This window comes from Momordica charantia (genome assembly GCF_013281855.1).
Source record: "Momordica charantia cultivar OHB3-1 chromosome 4 unlocalized genomic scaffold, Mcharantia_2.0 BLBB01000004.1, whole genome shotgun sequence".
NCBI classification, from domain to species: domain Eukaryota; kingdom Viridiplantae; phylum Streptophyta; class Magnoliopsida; order Cucurbitales; family Cucurbitaceae; genus Momordica; species Momordica charantia.
Window position 1 is genome coordinate 13332675 of NW_028275162.1, and position 18369 is coordinate 13351043.

General features: G+C 35.7%; 2 protein-coding genes across 4 annotated transcripts; one reads left to right on the plus strand and one right to left on the minus strand.

Moving 5' to 3' along the window:
- The first annotated feature begins 2449 nt into the window (after positions 1 to 2449).
- On the plus strand, positions 2450 to 16369 carry LOC111025499 (zinc finger/BTB domain protein, putative (DUF1644)). Of its 3 annotated transcripts, XM_088122586.1 has the most exons (5): positions 2450 to 2765; positions 3147 to 3209; positions 5404 to 5433; positions 14905 to 15238; positions 15341 to 16369. In XM_088122586.1, the coding sequence occupies exons 3-5, from the start codon at positions 5414 to 5416 to the stop codon at positions 16031 to 16033; spliced, it is 1047 nt and encodes a 348-aa protein (XP_087978712.1). In that variant the 5' UTR covers positions 2450 to 2765; positions 3147 to 3209; positions 5404 to 5413; the 3' UTR covers positions 16034 to 16369. The 3 variants fall into 3 exon arrangements, with proteins under 3 accessions (XP_087978712.1, XP_087978711.1, XP_022159058.1); XM_022303366.2 differs by lacking the exon at positions 5404 to 5433 and having other exon boundaries at positions 2453 to 2765; positions 14905 to 16369; XM_088122585.1 differs by lacking the exons at positions 3147 to 3209; positions 5404 to 5433 and having other exon boundaries at positions 2452 to 2765; positions 14905 to 16369.
- On the minus strand, positions 8877 to 11843 carry LOC148211861 (uncharacterized). Its single transcript, XM_088122587.1, has 5 exons — positions 11769 to 11843; positions 10689 to 11628; positions 9777 to 10586; positions 9575 to 9693; positions 8877 to 9488 (listed from the first exon to the last, which is right to left on the minus strand). Exons 2-5 carry the CDS (start codon positions 11626 to 11628, stop codon positions 9015 to 9017), a joined length of 2343 nt encoding a protein of 780 aa, XP_087978713.1. The 5' UTR covers positions 11769 to 11843; the 3' UTR covers positions 8877 to 9014.
- Positions 16370 to 18369: the final 2000 nt, after the last annotated feature.

The following is an 18369-nucleotide window of genomic DNA, read 5'->3' on the forward strand; positions in this document are numbered from 1 at the left end:
TTCAAAATCCTTTTAAATGCCATTGACCTTAGCCTATATATAGACCCCCTTGTAGTTCTTCGACGATTGGAGTTTATAAAACTTAGAGATGTTTCTCTCCACCCTTTTGTCTTTGCTCAAAACCCCATGGTATATTCGTATATGTAGACCCCCTTGTAGTTCTTTGATGATAGTTGGTTTTTTTTATTGGAGTTTATAAAACTTAGAGATGTTTCTCTCCACCCCTTTGCCTTTGCGCAAAACCCCTTGATATATTCCTTTGTGTGGTAGAACTTAGGATGCATCACTGAGAAGTATTAAAGATTGGTTGGTCATCAAACTTGTGGAGTGTTGCCTTGAGTATAGTGAGTAACTTGTCTACTCGTGGTATTTGACTGTAAAGGTAATCCGTCTAACTCTTCCCTTTTGAGTTTAACCAAGTATACGATTGGATTCAAGTGGTTAGAGGTTTGTCTAGTCCATATGTGGGTTGTTGCGTATCAAAATATTAGCTTGCGAAAATATCACACATTTTCATGCCTAGCACATATGCAACTATATTTTTATATTCATAAACCTTGTCCATTATAGACTTTTCTATCAACCATCTGAAACTGCAACTATTTTCCCACAACATATTTTTCCTTCCAATTGTATCAACCCATATATTTTTTTTCCAAATGATCCCAATAACTTTCCCATACATTTGATTGACAAAAAGGTCAAAAAGCAAACAGGCCATGTGATTCAGGATGTGACCCCTGATAGTTTTATTGTCCTTGTAGAATTTTGCCTTTGCTTCATCATTTGTCTTCTAGAATATGTCTATCAGAGGCGTGACCACTAGAGTGACAGAAATAGTAGAATCAGGTTAATCTTCAGAAATGACATTAAACAATGAGTAATCAACCTCCAATTGTTCGAAGAAGACGAGAAACTTATCATACTAGTGTTTGTAATTGGTTCCATTAAGAGGATTGAGTGTAGAGAGATTAGACAATACTTTTGACAATTGGATAGCTTTTGATTTTAGATTGTTGGAAAAAAATGAAATAGTGTAGTAGAAGAACCACTGTCCCGAAAGCGAAATTTTGACTTGATTTGGTGTAACCGAGATTAAACTATTCACCTCGAGGATAACACAACTCCAAGACACATCCACTCGTGACTATGAGTTGGAACATACACTATAGAGGAAAACAAAAGAAAAAGGGAAGAAGTGTGTATTATGTAAAACAAAAAAAAATTTGTATTTATAGACAAATCACATTCTATTTGTAGAGGAGTAAAATATCACTTAAAAATAGTGAATTAGTAGTCATTCCGTACAAGTTACTCCTTAAAATAATAAAGAAAATATTGTTTCCTGAAGCCATTCCCGACATTAGTTTACTTCGGTTAAATACAATTTCTTTTGTGAAAGAATTACTAAAAATTATAACTTTATACGTAAATTGTTTCATTAGTTTGTTCAAAATGAGATATGAGTACATTATCTATATAAAAATATAAGAAAGATAATGAAACTTGAAATATGTAGTAAAATTTTTAATAGAATCAAATTAATTAAAAATAATTTACTAGAAATTTCAAAATATATATTTTTTATTTTTTTTTCAGATTAAATATATATATATGTGTGCCATTTTGCAAGTTAGAGATTTGAACTTGAAATTAGATAGCCTAACATTTAAAGATGGACATGAACCTAAACAAACCAATGAGTACTTAAGAAAAAACCTAAACTTTCACGATTATATCTAATAGGTCCATGAATTGTTCAAGATTTTCAAAAAAATCACAAATCTATTATACACTAAATTGAATTTTGTGTCTAATACTACTCTATCCTTTCAATTTTGTATTTAATAGATTAATAAATTTTTTTAAAACGTCATAGGTCGAAAATTTGTTAGATATAACATTGAAAGATTTATTATACCAAAAATCTCAAACTTAGGTCCATTATATACTTTTTAAAAATTAAGAATCATTTAGGTAGAAATTAAAAGTTTAGAGACTTATTGAGGTATAATTCATATGCTACTAAAATTATAATTTTATAGTATTGTTTTATAAAATGACCCAAGAATTGAGCCAGGTGTTTTGCTTTGTTTTGGTTCGACGGATTGAAGTTGAGGGTATTGCTTGATAACTGAAAAAGGAAAAGGGGCGAAGAATTGAGATATTTTTCATGTGTGATTGATTTGATTATAATTTATATCCGCTTTTAAAAGGGTTTTATTATGATTGCGTGTCACCGACCTCCCCGAGAAGCAACCTCACCAGGTCCGTCGGATCTGATCCGAATCGATCCGATCCGCCGTCCGATGAGATCTTGATGTTGCGCCGGCATCTGCTTCTCGCGACGGCGTTGCCACGTGATACCTTCCACTCGCCTCTCGAGCGCGTGAGCGCACGCCCTTTCCTTCTCCCGAATGGGTCACGCAATCTTCTTCCATACGATGTACGACATAAAAGAGAGAGAGAGAAAGAAAGAAAGTGGCGTGGAAATGACTCGAATTATGCGCTTTCCTCTCTCTCTCTCTCTTGTTTGGTAACGAAATGAGATAGCTTCTCCTCCTTCTCCTTCTCCGTCCCCGCCCATAACTCCCTCGATTTCTTCGCTCTTCTCTGCTCGAAAACCCTAGCCCTCCTCATTTCCCTTTACATTTTCCCTCTTCAAACTCTTCTTTTCTTCAGTTCATGCTCTACGTGCTTCCCCACAAATTTTCACAAATATAGATACAGTTTCTCAACCTCTACGTTTCTGGATTTTTTTCTCGGTATTTATCCTTTCTTTTTCGCTTTTGTTCTTTCTGTAAGAATCGATTCTGAATGCTACACGTTTCGTGTATGTTCTGAATGTTCGTTTGTTATCAATTTTGAAGGTCTCCCTTGCTTTGAATTTTCCTTTTATTTTTATTTTTTCTGAAATCTTTTTTTACTTTATATTTTTTTGAATCTATTGTTTGTTTTTTATTTTAATTTTTTTTTGATTTTACATGATTTAAAGTCAAGGCCATGTGCGAGTTGGGTTTTTTAATCAATTCTACCCTTTTGGTTGTTGCGTGGTTACTCGCCTAAGCACGTTCTTGTTCTTGTCTATCTGCCATTTGTATGAATCCATAAATAATTTTGGGGTGTTGTTTGGAATTCTATTGCAGGTGCAGTATGATCTCTCTCTTCTGATTTCTCTTGGATCTAGATTAACTTAAACTCTAAAGCTGGTGAGTATTGGCCTTCTAATATAAATATTTTTTTTGGAGTTTGCTGGAATTGTGCCTGGAAATTTGTTCATGATCTCGTAGATTTTTGCTTCTTACTGTTGATTCATCTATCTGCATGATGTTTCTTGTATGTTTGACATTTAGAAAACGTTAACTTGTTTCTGGGTGTTGTAAAGATGCCAAACCTTAGTCAAGGATAATGGTTCTCTTAATTTTTTGTCAATCTTTCCTATAATTTCTTTGTGGAATAGAAGTTAGTCCGTTGTTTAATGTTGGGTACTTTGTCAGACTGGGAAGAGAATATTGTTCTGACTTCTTTTCCCATTTGTCATTGATAATAGTTGATTTTGTGCAAATACTTGGCTAATTAGCTAAATAACTTGGGCCTTGTTTGTGTTCCACAGAAAAATCATTGTTTATGTTTTCAGAACCCTTTGTTTAGAAACGTGTAAAGGTTATATTATTATGTACACTGAAATTACTGGTCACAAATGCGTGATTTTGGAAGAAAGAATAACTCCATTTTTTCTTAAAAGAATAGATCATACATGAAAATGAAGTTAAGGAAAATAAGGGGAAAAAAAAAACTTTTATAGAACAGCTGTCCAATCACCTTTTTACTGAATTTTTGTTTTAAAGAACAAATAATTATTTTAGAAGTAGTTCTCAAACCTACAAACTTTAATTTTTCTCATGTCCAATTACTAATTTCATCCTTTAACTTGAACTTTGATAATATTCTATTTAGTCCGAAACTTTGAAATGTTATTCTATGTATTCCCTGACGTTAGCATTGTTAACTAAATGATGAGACATGTTTATTGGACAAATATTGACTGAATTTGACATGATGTGACAAACAAACCATTGAACAAAATAAACAATGGGACAAAATAAAGTGGCATAGTGTGTGGAAAGGAGTTTGGTATGTCTCTGAAAAAAGATAGTAGCCTTGTGCATGTCAAGCTTTGTTTTGTTAAGTTGTTCATGTTCTACCATTTATCTGCCACGTTCCAAATTAGTCAATGTTTCCAATAGGCATGCTATGTCACCGTTTGACTAAGGATGTTAACCAGAGGGATCACATAGAAGAAAGATTCAAACTTCAATGACCTAATTGTAACTTTTTAAAACTTAGGGACTAAATACACACCATCATCATAATTCAGGTACTAAATTTGTAGCTTAACAGACTTGTTTTTGATACGAACTCACTTTAATATATTTCTCACTTTTAATATATCTCTTCATTGGAGTGTAGTTGCATAATGATACATATGTTATGATTCTGGTGTTAGATTTTTTTTTTTTGTTATTTATGTTTTTAAACTGTCGAGGCATTTATGAATGGCTCTGTTATATGATTTAGGACAGATCTAAGCTAATTTTTGCAACTGCTTTTATAGCAAGATAATACAGAATGCATATTTTAAGTGGTTAATTGTATTACTTCATTTGTAGTTTTGGGAGCATGATTGTCATTTTCATAAGATAACTTCATCTTGTAGCTTTACCTGGGGCTATATGAGATTAAGACAGATGATGTGCATTTGCGTGAAAACTATTTTGAACAGATCCTGGACATGTTTAGATATTGACTTAAATTTTAAAGTGTCTATTTTTTATTATTCTTTTAGAATTTTAGATATAGTTGGGTCACATGGGGACACATTTATAGTAGAGAGAATGACGTAAAGATATTTAAATCTTGATCATGCTTGGCTTGGGAGCTAAACAAATAAAGATACAAAATTAGTTCAAAGGAAGTATAAAAAGAGAAGGAAAACAAATATTATTTTCTCAATAAAATCAAATGGATGATGTGAGAAGTTGTGGGAACTGTTTTCTCTCTTTTGTGGGATTTGTCATGTAGTTTGTAGAATATGTTACTCTCTTTTGTCGTTGGAGAAGTTATGTCCACTTAATAATATGACGTTTAAATTTTCTTACATTGAATATTACAATGATAAGATAAGATCTTTGACTTTTGAATTTTTGTCATGTAATGCCTTGATCATTTAAGGCAGATTGGCCTTAAATGCTTTGGCTCTACATTCATCTTCCTTGGAATTGTCCTCCTTTCATCAATGAAATTATCCTCTTTACCTCGTCCAGCTACTCCAAACCCTCCTACTGTCTTACTACCAATCCTACTAGATATTAATGCGCTCTAATTTGATCAATGTTTTTCAAGGCGAGCATCTATGCCACAAGGCAATGCAAGGTACACACCTCTCACCTTGTAGTAAGCAATGCAATGGCGAGCGCCTTCAACATGGTGCTTGGCATTGTGCACCCCTCACCATTGTTGACATATGGAAGGAGGAGCACTTTAGTAAAAAAATGGAGCATGATAAGTATATAATAGGGGCATGATAAATTTTAAGCAAAAAATTCTGAAAATCAGTGGGAAATCAATAAGAAAACATTTGAACAGCCCACTCGATCTTCCGACTCCTTAGCCATCATTTCAAGATGTTCGAGCTTGCAACATCCACAGAAAGTTCAAAAACAAGCTTAAACCAGAAATTTGATTAAGGTTCTTGCCTATTTTCTTTTGAATTTCTTCTCCTTATACGAATAATGAGTTGAGTGGATGTGAATTTGAAAAAAAAGGAAGGAAATTCAATATGCTTTGTAAAGTGAGGTGTTTGATGAGAAAGACTCCTCAGTTTGATGAGAAAGACTCCTCAGTTTTCTTCAATGAAGATAAGGAGGGAAGCCAAAAATAATGAAGTAAAACACCATAAAGAGGATGTTGGGGGACTAGTTAGTGTGATAAAAAAGGGTAAAAGCTCTGTAAAATACTAAATGGAGCTTAATTGAAAGGAATTTGGAAACGCTGGAGTTGGTAATTCCTAGAAAATAATTAAAGGAGGTAGTTGGTAGTCCTTCAAGGCTGGAAACTTTCAGATTTCTCAGGAGGAAAGGAACAATCGAAAGTCTAGGGTAGCTGAAGATTCATTAGGTGGGAGTTGATTGAAAGAAATTTAGTATGTTTCCAGCTTTTGTGTTGCTAACTGTTTGAGTCAGTTTTTATTCCAACCTTCATTTTTTTTTAATATAATTTTCCATCATTTGTTTTCTTTTCCTGTTATCTGTGTAATTTTTTTTGGTTTCTACTGATTTTCACATTTTCGCTTTTACCTTCTTTATCTCAAAAGACTAAATGTTTCTTTGGAACTTGTAGAATACGAATGTTGTAATGTATGTTTATGACATTTAGATGTATTTTATTTTTATATTGATCTTTCAATGCTTTGGTATTTTATGGCTATGTATACTTTATAAATTTATTCCATATACATATATTATTTATTTATTTATTAAGGTATGCCTTGCTCCACTCAAGCAACACCTGTTTCCGGTTGCCACCTTTTGGCTTGAGGCGATTAAGAGATTTGTTAGCTTGAAGTGCACATTGTATTCCGAAAACACTGAATTTGATTGGTCCAAGCCACCAATATCTCTATTTTCTTGCCGTTTCAACTTCTTTTCTTCATTTACATTTCTATTCCCTTGCTGTTTCATCTTTGTTTCTTACACCATTGGTGAATCATGTTTCGATTTATCCCCCAACAGACTTACAACAATTGGTAAAGAATTATTCTTCAAACCCATACATTTTGCATCCATGGTTTGCTTCAAATATTCAGTTGCTTATTTTGAAAACCCTCCATGAATACTCCTCACTCATCTGCCAAAAATCCTGAGGAGTGACATACGTCTATTTTAGGGTCTTCTGTTTTAAAAAAAAATTGAACGTGGCAACGTGCGGCTATAATAGATTTCGAAAGATTTTATTCCTTTTTTTTTGGAAAAAATCTTAACAATAAGTAGCCTAATTGTTTAATGTTTACTGATTCTTTTCCCTCCCACCTCTCACGCCCTTTCATCTTCTAATTTCTATTACTTTCCGTACAAGAAAACAACTCAAACGTCTCCCTTCTTATATTTCTTTCCCTATCTGCGTCTCTATCTCTCCATCTCTTTCCAACTTCTTATATATCTCTTTCATGTTTTTGTGGATAATTGATTCTTTATGCTAAGACTTATGATGTTTTCTAATCTTATTTGGCTTTTATATGTTTTATATGTGTATATATATATTTTTATTTGTTTCTATATATAGTGCGCCTCGCGCTTAAGCTCCAGAGGTCTATTGAGCTTTTGTGCGCCTCGAGCTTTTTAAATCACTGGCTATATTATAGTGGGTACTGGAGAGATATTTTATAAGAGATTTAGAAAAGTGTCCCCCTGGCTCCAGCTTCCAGTAGACAGGATCTGCTGCATTTGTGAAGCTGAAGCTGGATAGATGAAGAGTTAGGTTTGCCCATTCTTGTATTTCTTCTTCTTTTAAGATTTCTTCTATGCTTCAGGTTCCATCTATTTTGTCATTCCAAAGATCTTTAACCACAGCCATTTTCTCCAAAGTTAAGTCATATAGCAAGGGGTACTTTCTGTTCAAAGGTTCATCAGACAGCCAAGGATCTTTCCAGAGGGATATCCTTCTTCCATCATCAATCTTGAAAATCAATCGGTCAAAAAACAGATCCTGATGCTTTAGGATTGCTTTGCAAGGGCCTCTTGCATTGGGAAATGATGTTGTTCCCGGTCTAAATTTCTTCTAAGATCTCCCATATTTTGCATCAATTTCCTTCATACTTGTGAGGCTGAGTCCCCCTTCTGCTATTGGCCGAGTGATGATGCCCCATTTCACTAAGTGCATGCCTCCATTCTCATTAGATCCTTTCCATAGCAACCATCTAAAGATGCTATCGAGGGAAGCTGCTACTTTAAAAGGCATGAAAAATAATGACAAGTAATGTGGGGAGGTTATTAAGAGTGGCTTGTATAAGGGTGTGTCTACCTCCTTTGGAAACGTAAGAGTTTTTCCATGATTGAAGACGTTCTTGACTTTCTCTAACATCAGTTCCCAAAAGGAGATAGTTATATGATTTCCATTGAGCGGCAGACTGAGATAGGAATTTGGCCAGCAGCCTTCTTGCATGTGAATTTAGTTGTTATTTAATCCAGCTCCTGTTCGTCAAGTTTCACCCATCTTGAATTTTTGATGATTGATATTCAACCAGATGCTTCCTCAAAGAGGTGGACAATATTATATAGATTGGTGTTTGTAGATGGTTAATGTTTATAGTGTTATTTCCCAAATAAAAACCTTTGGTAATTTTTTTGTTGGCAGTGTGGGAGAGTAACATGCTAAGAACATCAGCCACCATGATAAAAAGGAAGGGTGACAAAGGGTCACCTTGGTGAAAGCCTCTAGGCCGACCATTAATGATAACGGAGAAATTTGCTGAAGAGATGCAGCCTCTAACCCAACGTCTTCAGAGAATGCCAAATCCTTTTGAGATGAGGATTTCATGAAAGAACTCCCAATCAACTTTGTCATAAGCCTTTTTAATGTCAAGCTTTATGACCACTCCCTTTCCTTTCTTCCTTTTCCATTCGTCTATCAGCTCATTTGCAATAAGTGATGCATCAAGGATCTGTCTATCGGCGACAAATGTAGTGTTTTAAAAAGCTTGAGGCGCACTAAAGCCCAGTAGACCTCTGGAGCTTAAACGCGAGGCGCAAAAAAAAGCGCGGGCGTTTTTTCGCGAGGCGCATTATATATAAAAATAAATAAATATATATACACACACATATAAAACATATAAAAGCCAAATAAGATTAGAAAACATCATAGGTCTACTCTTAGCATAAAGAATCATGGTCCACAAAAACATGAAAATGGTCCTAAACTAATATAAGACTATAAGTATGATAGTTCAAAATAAAAATCTAAAGATCAAACTCATCATCACTAAATAGTCCTTCAATTTCATCATTTTCATCCTCTCCATCATTAGACTTGTAGCCATCTGCATCTTCCTCCTCGGTGTAATCTTCATCATCAATCAATTGTATGGGTGTGGGCCGTGTGGATTGAGAAGAACTTGAAGCTCCAGCCATAGTCCTACTTCTTGACCTTGACATGCTTGCTCTAGAATGATAGGCAGGTTCTTCTGCTCCAGCAGCTCTCGAAACATCACCCCATGTTAAGGAATCATCACCAAATACAAGATCATTATCCTCTTTAGAATCACTATCCATTCTCCTTATCAGCCACTCATTACTATCATCGATATCCTTCAAAGAGATAGGGTCGATTGTGTTCCGCATGTTATGTTGTCGTTTCAATGTTCTATTATACTTTATGAAGACCAAATCATTCAGATGACGTTGTGCAGGTCTATTTCTTTTTTTGCTATGAAGCTGCAAAGTATAAAAGAAAAAAGTCCTATAACAATAATTCTAACCAAGAAGTTAAAAACATATTTATCAAGTGTCAAAGAACTAACCTGTTCAAAAACACTCCAATTCCGTTCACATCCCGATGCACTACAAGTAAGACCTAGAACTCTCATAGCAAATTTCCTCAAGTTTGGAGTTGATACTCCAAAATCATCCCACCATTCTACTGTTAAATTGAACTAAACTATGTTAATAATTTTCAACCAAGTAATCAATCAAACATAATAAATCAATACTATTAAAGATTACCCGGAGATCTTTTATTTCTTTGTCTAATTGCCATGGGTTGTCCGAATATTCCTTCGGCTTTCTTGTACTTGGTCATCTCTTGAATTATCTTGTCTTGTATTTCTGGGGGAGGGACCATTCTTGTGACACATGCATACATCCCATTAACAATTTCATCATCTTCAGTAATGTTAGGATTTGAATAGAAGAATTCTGGATTTAGATAATATCCTGCTGCATGCAAAGGACGGTGCAACTGAAGATCCCATCTCTGATCAATGATTTGAAAAACGTCCTTGTATTTGTCTTCCTTACCATTAAAAGATTTAGCAATGGCCTCCTTAGCTCTATCCATGGCCTCATAAATGTATCCCATAGGAGGCTTCTTCTCACCATCCACCAATCTAAGCACTCGAACTAAAGGGCTCGATACTTTAAGAGCAAATACAATTGTATTCCAAAATGATGCCATCAATATTGTCTGAACAACTCGCTTGCCTTGTTGTTCCTTGCTCCATTTGCTATTTTTCCATTCATCAGAAATAAACATCTTCCTCAAGTTATTCTTCTCACGATGTATGCTTGATAATGTTATGCAAGCTGTGACAAAGCGAGTCTTAGCTGGCCTAACTAACTCCTTATGATTCGTAAATTGCTTCATCATATTTAACAGTCCTGGGCGAACATAAATAAAATTACTGATCTCCATGGCTCGTTTCAGTGTGTTGCAGATATTTTCGATCTTAAATATGTCCTCCAACATCAAGTCCAAGCAATGAGCAGCACATGGCGACCAAAATAAATTTGGTCGTTTTGCTTCTAATAATCTCCCTAGTAACAAAATAAAATAAAAAGATAACATATTAGCCTACTCGAAATGTTTAACTAACATAAAGACTAATTTGTAGAGAATCAAGGAATTTGATTTCTTACCCGCCAACACATTTGCTGAAGCACTATCAGTAACGACGTGTGCCACATTGGCTTCTCCAATGCGCTCGACAAAATCATCAAGTAACTTAAACATTTTCTTCCTGTTCTTTACATAAGATGAAGCATCAATGGACTCAATAAACATTGTGCCTTTAGGACTATTAACTAAAAAGTTAATTAATGTCCTCTCTCTCCTATCGGTCCATCCATCGGCCATGATAGTACATCCAACCTTGGCCCACTCTTCCTTGTGACTCTTCATCAATTCATGTGTTGCTTCTAACTCCTTTTTCAACAAAGGCACCCTAAGCTCATAATAAGATGGTATTTTTAGTCCAGGACCGAATTGTCCTATTGCTTCAACCATAGGAGCAAAGCTTTCAGAATTGATAGCATTCAAAGGAATTCCAGAATCATAAAACCATCGCGCAATTCTTTGAATTGTGCGCTCCCTCATTTCCTTTTTGTAAGCTTCATTGAGTGTCGTTTGTTTGCCTTTCTCATTCTTTCGATTCAAAACTACTGACTCTGGATTAGGAGTAAAAAATGCATCAATTGGACCTTTCTGCCTTGGCTTCTTAGGGTCTAAACTTGGCCTTTGACTAGAAGGTCTCTTACTCGAACTAGTTATGATCAAATCATCCTCATCTTCATCATCCATTCCGAAATCTTGATCATCAATATCAGGTATAAGATTTCTTTGTTCTTTGATCTCCTTCTTCTTGGACATGTGCTCCCTAATTTCTTCCTTCACATGATCCGAACATTTCTTGCATGCGGTTGTATTTCTATAACCATCAACAAGGTGTTGTTTCACCCTATAAACTCCTCCTTTTGTGACTTTTGAACAAAAAATACATATAAAAGTAGTCAAATCTTGAGGATTTGCCAAAGTAGCATACTTCCATGCCAGATCTTTTCTTGGGCCTTCATTAGACATCTATGTAAAATTGTAATCAATAGAAAAAAAAAACAGAATATTTGAGGGACGGAGCTTACTGTTTTGGATTGGAGAAATTGAAGAAAATAGTGTTGGATTGGAGAAATAGAAAGTGAAGAAGGGATAGAGAAATAGCTTACTGTCTGTAACTTTGTTGGAGTGGAGAAATAGAAATTGAATACTATAACTTTGTTGTCGGAGCTTGCTGTTTTGGATTAGAATAGAAATAGAGGGAAAGATATGCACTTTCTGTTGGATTGGAGAATTAAAAAATTAGAAATAAAGATAGCGAAAAGAATAGAAACACAGAGAGAGCTTACAAATGGAGGGGGAGAGTTGCTCACAGTCACAAAGTCATCGGTGCCGCTCACGCACGACACGACCACCGGCGGCCAGCCACAGGAGATATAGAGAGAGACAGAGAGTGTCGAAATCGAAATAGAGAGAGAGATGCAGTGACTGTTGAGTTTTTTACGTGCATGAGAAGGAAATGAAGAAGACGATACGGTTGAGATTCTTTCCATTTAAAAAGAAAAAAAAAATCAAATTAAGATTGGAAATCGGAAAAGGCGTGCGGCGGTTATCATTTACTCATTCCATTTAATTAAACAGACCCTAAACACAAGGGTTTATGTGTTTAGGGTCTGTACGTTTTATTTTTTATTTTTTAAAAACAAAGCCCATGAAGCCCGCGCTTCATGGGCTTCGAATTTTCTAACGAGGCGTGCACTTTACGCACACCTCATTCAGATCGCCTCGCCTTGAAAAGGCGAGGCGCAATAGGTGGGCATAACGCCCAGGCGCGCCTAGGCACTTGCCTAGGCGTGCCTTTTAAAACACTGGACAAATGCTGATTGAAATTTAGTGATCGTGTAGGGTAACAAAGATTTGAGCCTTTTTGAGAGAATTCTAGTCATGATTTTGTACAAACAAGAGATGGGGCTGATTGCTCGAAAATCCCCAACTTTTTGAGCATCCACTCTTTTTTTGGTATAAGACAAATGTATGTTTTGTTTAAACTAGCATTAATGATGCCATTCTTGAAATGGAACATATTCAGTAGTGAAGCCATTTGGTCCCGGTGTCTTCTGTGTTCCTAAATCATTAACCGCTTTCCATATTTCCTTCTCCATGAAAGGTTTTTCAATCTCTGCACTTTGTTGTGAATAATCGGGCTCCAATCGATGGGATGAAGGAGCAATCTGTTGCCGGGTTTTTTGTGTATAAATTATCAAAGAAGGATAAAAATTTGCTGAAGCCGGGTTTCTTGGTGCAAAAATTCTGCCTTTGGTTGGAGAAAAAAAATAATCTTCAATGCTACATCTCTTCGTTTTGAGGTTTTTTTTATAGGGTTATTGTTCTAGGTATTGGATGGTGTTAATTTTTTATTCCCCTTCCAATAGCTACTCTCTAAGTGCCCTTGCCTCTAATTGGAAGGCTTTCTTGTAATTAGCTACCCTGGCTTTTTGGTTATTTCATACTATTAATGAAATACTTGTTTCTTACCCAAAAAAAAGGAAAAAAGTACGGAGATTGTTGTGGAACAACAAACCAGGTACTTCATCTTTATCTTCTGCAAAAGGGCCATGGAGAACAATCTTAAGAAACCAGGTTCCTGGTTTCTGACCGGTTGGCCTACAAAGTTGGAAACGGTCAAAATATTCTTGTTTTGAAAGACCCATGGCTGAATGGTGATTTGTTGAATTGAAAGTTCCCTCTTTTATTTGATTTGTCCCTCAAAAAAGAGGCAGCTGTAAAGGATTTTTGGCTAGAAGACACAGGAAGCTGGAATTGAGGCTGAAGAGAAACTTGAGGCTGAAGTTGAAGAATGGGCTGCCTAAATACACCTCCTATCTGCCGTACATCTAACAAATGTTACAGATTCCTTCCATTGGAAACTTGAACGAAGCGGGCCTCCTCTCACAAATTCACTTGTCAAATACTTCACCCAAAAGAAATAAGACCACTCCCCTGTGTTATCTGAATCTATATGGAAGGACCCATATCCCGGAAAGGTGAAATTCTTCCTCTGGGAGTTAGGTCACGAAGCTATCAACACAAATGACAAGCTCCAATGTAGATTGTCCTACTTGTCCATTTCTCCAAAATGGTGCTCGATGTGCAAGAAAAGTCTGGAATCACAGCAGCACCTTTTTTTTTTCCCTGCAACCATGCTTCTCACTTTTGGGGGTCCATTCTCTCGGTTTTTGGATGGTCTGTCGCTTTGCCAGCTGATCCTCCTCTCCTTTTGGAAGTAGCTCTTGTGGGACACCCATTCAAAAGGGGGAAGAAACAAACTATGGATGAATTTTTATGGTTCACATGGAAAGAAAGAAATCGAAACGTTTTCAAATAGAAACAATCTTCTGACCGTTTTTTTAAGCCATAGTTTATTTGGTTATTTCTTGGTGTAAATACTCTCTCTTATTCCACCGCTATAGCTTTTTCTACCCTTTTGTCCAGCTGGAATAGTTTTATGTAATCCGTTGTATTGGGCCCACTTTTTGTAGTCTCGTGAATCAATGAAATTGTTTGTTTTATGCGAAAAAAAGGAAATATCTTACAACAATATTGCAGTTTTTCCATATATTAAATTGTCCCTTTCTCTAAGCAATTTACCATCATAAGCTTCCTCAAAGTACCATAAAATCATTGTTCTAAAAGAAAATTCTACCTTAGAACTTGTAAAATCATATCTTCATAAGTTTGTCAGATGGACCTACCATAGAACTGGAATAAATTCTAACCTGCTAATTTTTTCACTAGAGATAAAATTTTATCTTATTTTACAAATTAGTCTGGAAAAGTATTGATAAAAGAGAACAACTCTATATGTTGACTGTTTTTCTTATAATTTAGTTATGAAATCGTAGTCAGTCACTTGGCAAGTGTTGTTTTCTTTACCCATAGGAGATGGTGCTAGACTATGTATATGCTGCCGTAGTTGTTAGCTTAGTTATGTTTTATCTGTGAGTTAATTTGTTCTTTTCTGTCTTTGTTTTTGTTGTCCTTTTTTTCTTGAAAAACTAATTGACCACGTCCAAGATGTAGTTTGTGCTGTTCGTCAACTGATCCTTATGAAGTTTTTTTTTTTATTATTTGATCATCAATTTTAGTGTATGAGTTTATTTGAATGAGGACTTGGCCTGTTATCGTAGAAGCATCAATAATTTGCAGTGTGTTCATTATTTATTTCTTATAATCCACTTGATTTTGCTGATAAATTGAGGCGCTTATGTTCATATTACCTACAAATGTTTGGCTATATGCCCTCAGGTCAAAACTTGAAATGGCAAAAGGAAGCAAGGGACGTCGCAGGATGGCTTCCCGTCAATTCAGGTCAAGCCCATACCCGCTGCCTTGTAAGCGGGATTTCCCAGAGGATTTGTGCCCAAAGAATTGTGTCAGCGCTCTGGATAAGAAGTACTGGGAAGATGCAACATGCTCTGTATGCATGGAGTACCCACATAATGCTGTTCTTTTACTTTGTTCATCCCATGATAAGGGTTGTCGTCCCTATATGTGTGGTACGAGCCTACGATATTCCAACTGCCTCGACCAGTACAAGAATGCTTACACCAAAGTAATTTCATCCAACCATGAACAACCAGTAAGCGCCTCAATCGATAACTCAGCTGTTCAACAGGATTCAAGTTTTCTGGATGAAAAGCATGAAGTGACTGAGCTTGCTTGCCCCCTCTGCCGTGGACAGGTGAAAGGATGGACTGTGGTTGAGCCTGCTCGTGAATATCTGAATGCAAAAAAGAGGAGCTGCATGCAGGACAGCTGCACGTTTGTTGGAAATTACAAGGAAATAAGGAAGCATGTGAGATCGGAGCACCCATCTGCAAGGCCACGAGAGGTGGATCCCATACTTGAACAAAAATGGAGAAGACTTGAGCGTGAGCGTGAAAGGAATGATGTGATGAGCACAATCAGGTCGACAATGCCTGGAGCTGTGGTCTTTGGGGATTATGTCATAGAAGGAAATAATTTTGGATTTGATTCTGATGAAGAGGAAGGGGGATTCACTGCAAATGCTGCGGAGAGGGATGGGGGCTTCGAGGTGGGTTTTGATAGTAATTTGGTGAATGTGTTTCTTCTGTTACATGCTTTTGGTCCATCAAGTAGCGACCTCAACAGACGGCTTAGACAGCCGGATAGGATGATGTTCTCTCCTAGGTCAAATGAAGGTGCTACAGCTACAGGTATTCCCGACACCACTCCACTCAATAGTTTTGGTTCCATCAATCAAGACAGTGATCATGGAAGTGATGATGATGACAATGACAATGACAATGGTGGCGGTATGTCATTGGTTAGCCGCCTCCGACGCCATGGGAGGGTGCTGTTGGGACGTTCGGGTAGGAGACGTAGGCATAGAGAAAGCAATAGCCATAGATGATGAAATTGGGGACAGAAAGGAGGGGTAGGAAACATTTCTCTGGTACATAGCTTAAAAAAAAGAACAGGAAGTTGAAATTTTAATAAGGAATACGAGCCATGGAATTTGCCACTAAAATTTATCACATTGTCCCGTCTCATTGGGAAGATGAGAAGATGGCAGGTTAGCCTGTCTGTAATTTATTGTCAATTGTATAATTTCCTGATTACCTTATCCTCCTGTTGATGAATTATCATTTGCTTGAGATTACTTGTAATCATCTGAAATTAATGTATCTTCTAGACATTGGTTCATTACAAAGTCATTAGACTAATGACACACCAATTTGTTTACATATTCCCTGCTCTATCCTCCTGTTGATGAATTATCATTTGCTTGAGATTACTTGTAATCATCTGAAATTAATGTATCTTCTAGACATTGGTTCATTACAAAGTCATTAGACTAATGACACACCAATTTGTTTACATATTCCCTGCTCTGGATTTTCTGCTGTTTAAGGCTCTTCCTTACCATGTATTGGAATGACAATGAATCAGATTGAATATGTAAATGGTATTCTTTTGATGTTGTTCACTTGAAATTAGAAATCAATTCATATTGTTTCCTTGCATGGAAATGGAATCAGACAAATGTTGACTACCCAAATACTTTTATATATTTTGTAAATAATTTATGAATTAACTAAAAAGGATTCCCTGAAAATTTTTATATTAAAAAAATAATTACTTGAAATCAGACTTACTCTCGTTGGGAGCTTGTAGACACTGGTCTACAAGTCATAGAGTGACGGCTAATAAGCTAAGTTAGTATACTAAGACTAAATTTTAGTTCTACTTCATATTTTTTATTTAATAATAATTAATTTTATCTTTATATTTAAGTCTAACAAAAATCTTTTACATTTTGTTTGATAGTATTATTATGTTATTTATTTATTTAAAATGAAAATTTCCTTACCAATTCAATTTAAAATGAAATAATGTCTAGAGTAAAAAGTAAAGAAATAAAAAAGAAACAAAAAATTTAAAATTTAAAAAACTAAATGAGTCTTAGAAGAGGTAGGAGTAGTGGACGAGAGAAATGGAAGAATGTTCCTACTATGACCAATTTTTTTTTTTTTTTTAAATTATTATTTTATGATTATTTTTTGCCTAAGGTAAGGATAGAATCATAGGAGACTACGAAAAGCGTGGACAACACATGAGAGGTCGGTTGATGGAACTTCGTTTTTTGGTATTTATATTTGAATTGCTGCTGTATCCTCAACTGCAAGCTTTTTCTATTTTTCAGTCTCCTTACCTTCAGTTGCTATAGCATCCCTTTTTTGATATCTTTTTCAGGTTGCTTATCTACCTTGGGAACTTTCTTAATGGATGCTCCACGGCATTCACACCACTACTGTTAGGAATCGATTTCTCTAGACTTTTTTTTCCTTGATTTTCTGCTTTAACTTCCTTGGAGCTATGATACCTACTTCTGTTACGTGGGATCGGGTGGGATAGTGTCTTACCACTTCTCTTAGGACTTTGAACGGCTCTTTCCCATCTCTTTTTGGATGTTTAGCGTCGCTTGGTAGTGTTTCTTGAGGCCTACTCCTCAACTCTGCTGATTTCCCCCTATTTAGACTTCTAAATTCCTCAATGAAGCTGTTTGACTCTAACTTAAGACTACTTGGCTCTAAATCGTGACATCATTTTTAGTCATGTATTCTTTCTGTTGGGATTATGGAGCCAAACCAAACAGAAAAAATTTTTCCTATAAGGAAAGGTCATTTTAAATTTTTCCTTGTCCTATTTAGTTTAGCTTTTTTATTTTCCCTTTCCCTTTTAGTTTTTGTCATATCATCTATTATAAATAGAGATAGATGGATCATTTGATTGGTGTGCACAAATAGAGAGTCGTGAGAAATTCTCCAAGAAGAGAGAGTTTGAAAGCTAAATACTTGTGTATCGATTCGGGAGTTTGAAAGACTTGTAGGGTCATATGTGAGCATTTTCTGTGTGAGGGAAAAGGGAGAGAAATCATTGTAAAGAGCTTGTAAACTCTTGGGAGATTCTTCCTCACATTCTAGTAGAACCTGCAAGGGTAGCAGAGAACTGGAAGTTTTAGATTATTTTATCTAATCTTTTAAGTTGTAAGTTTCAATTTGAAATTTGAATTCCGTATTAAACCTAATATGGGATAAGCTAACAAATATTGTCTGCATTTGTGATTGAGATAATTATTAGTTGGCTGCATTTTTCACAACAATTGGTATCAGAGCCCAAGGTTGAATAACGATGACTAGAGAAGACAAATTGGTTACTTCTTTATGGAACTGATTTTTCGTACTG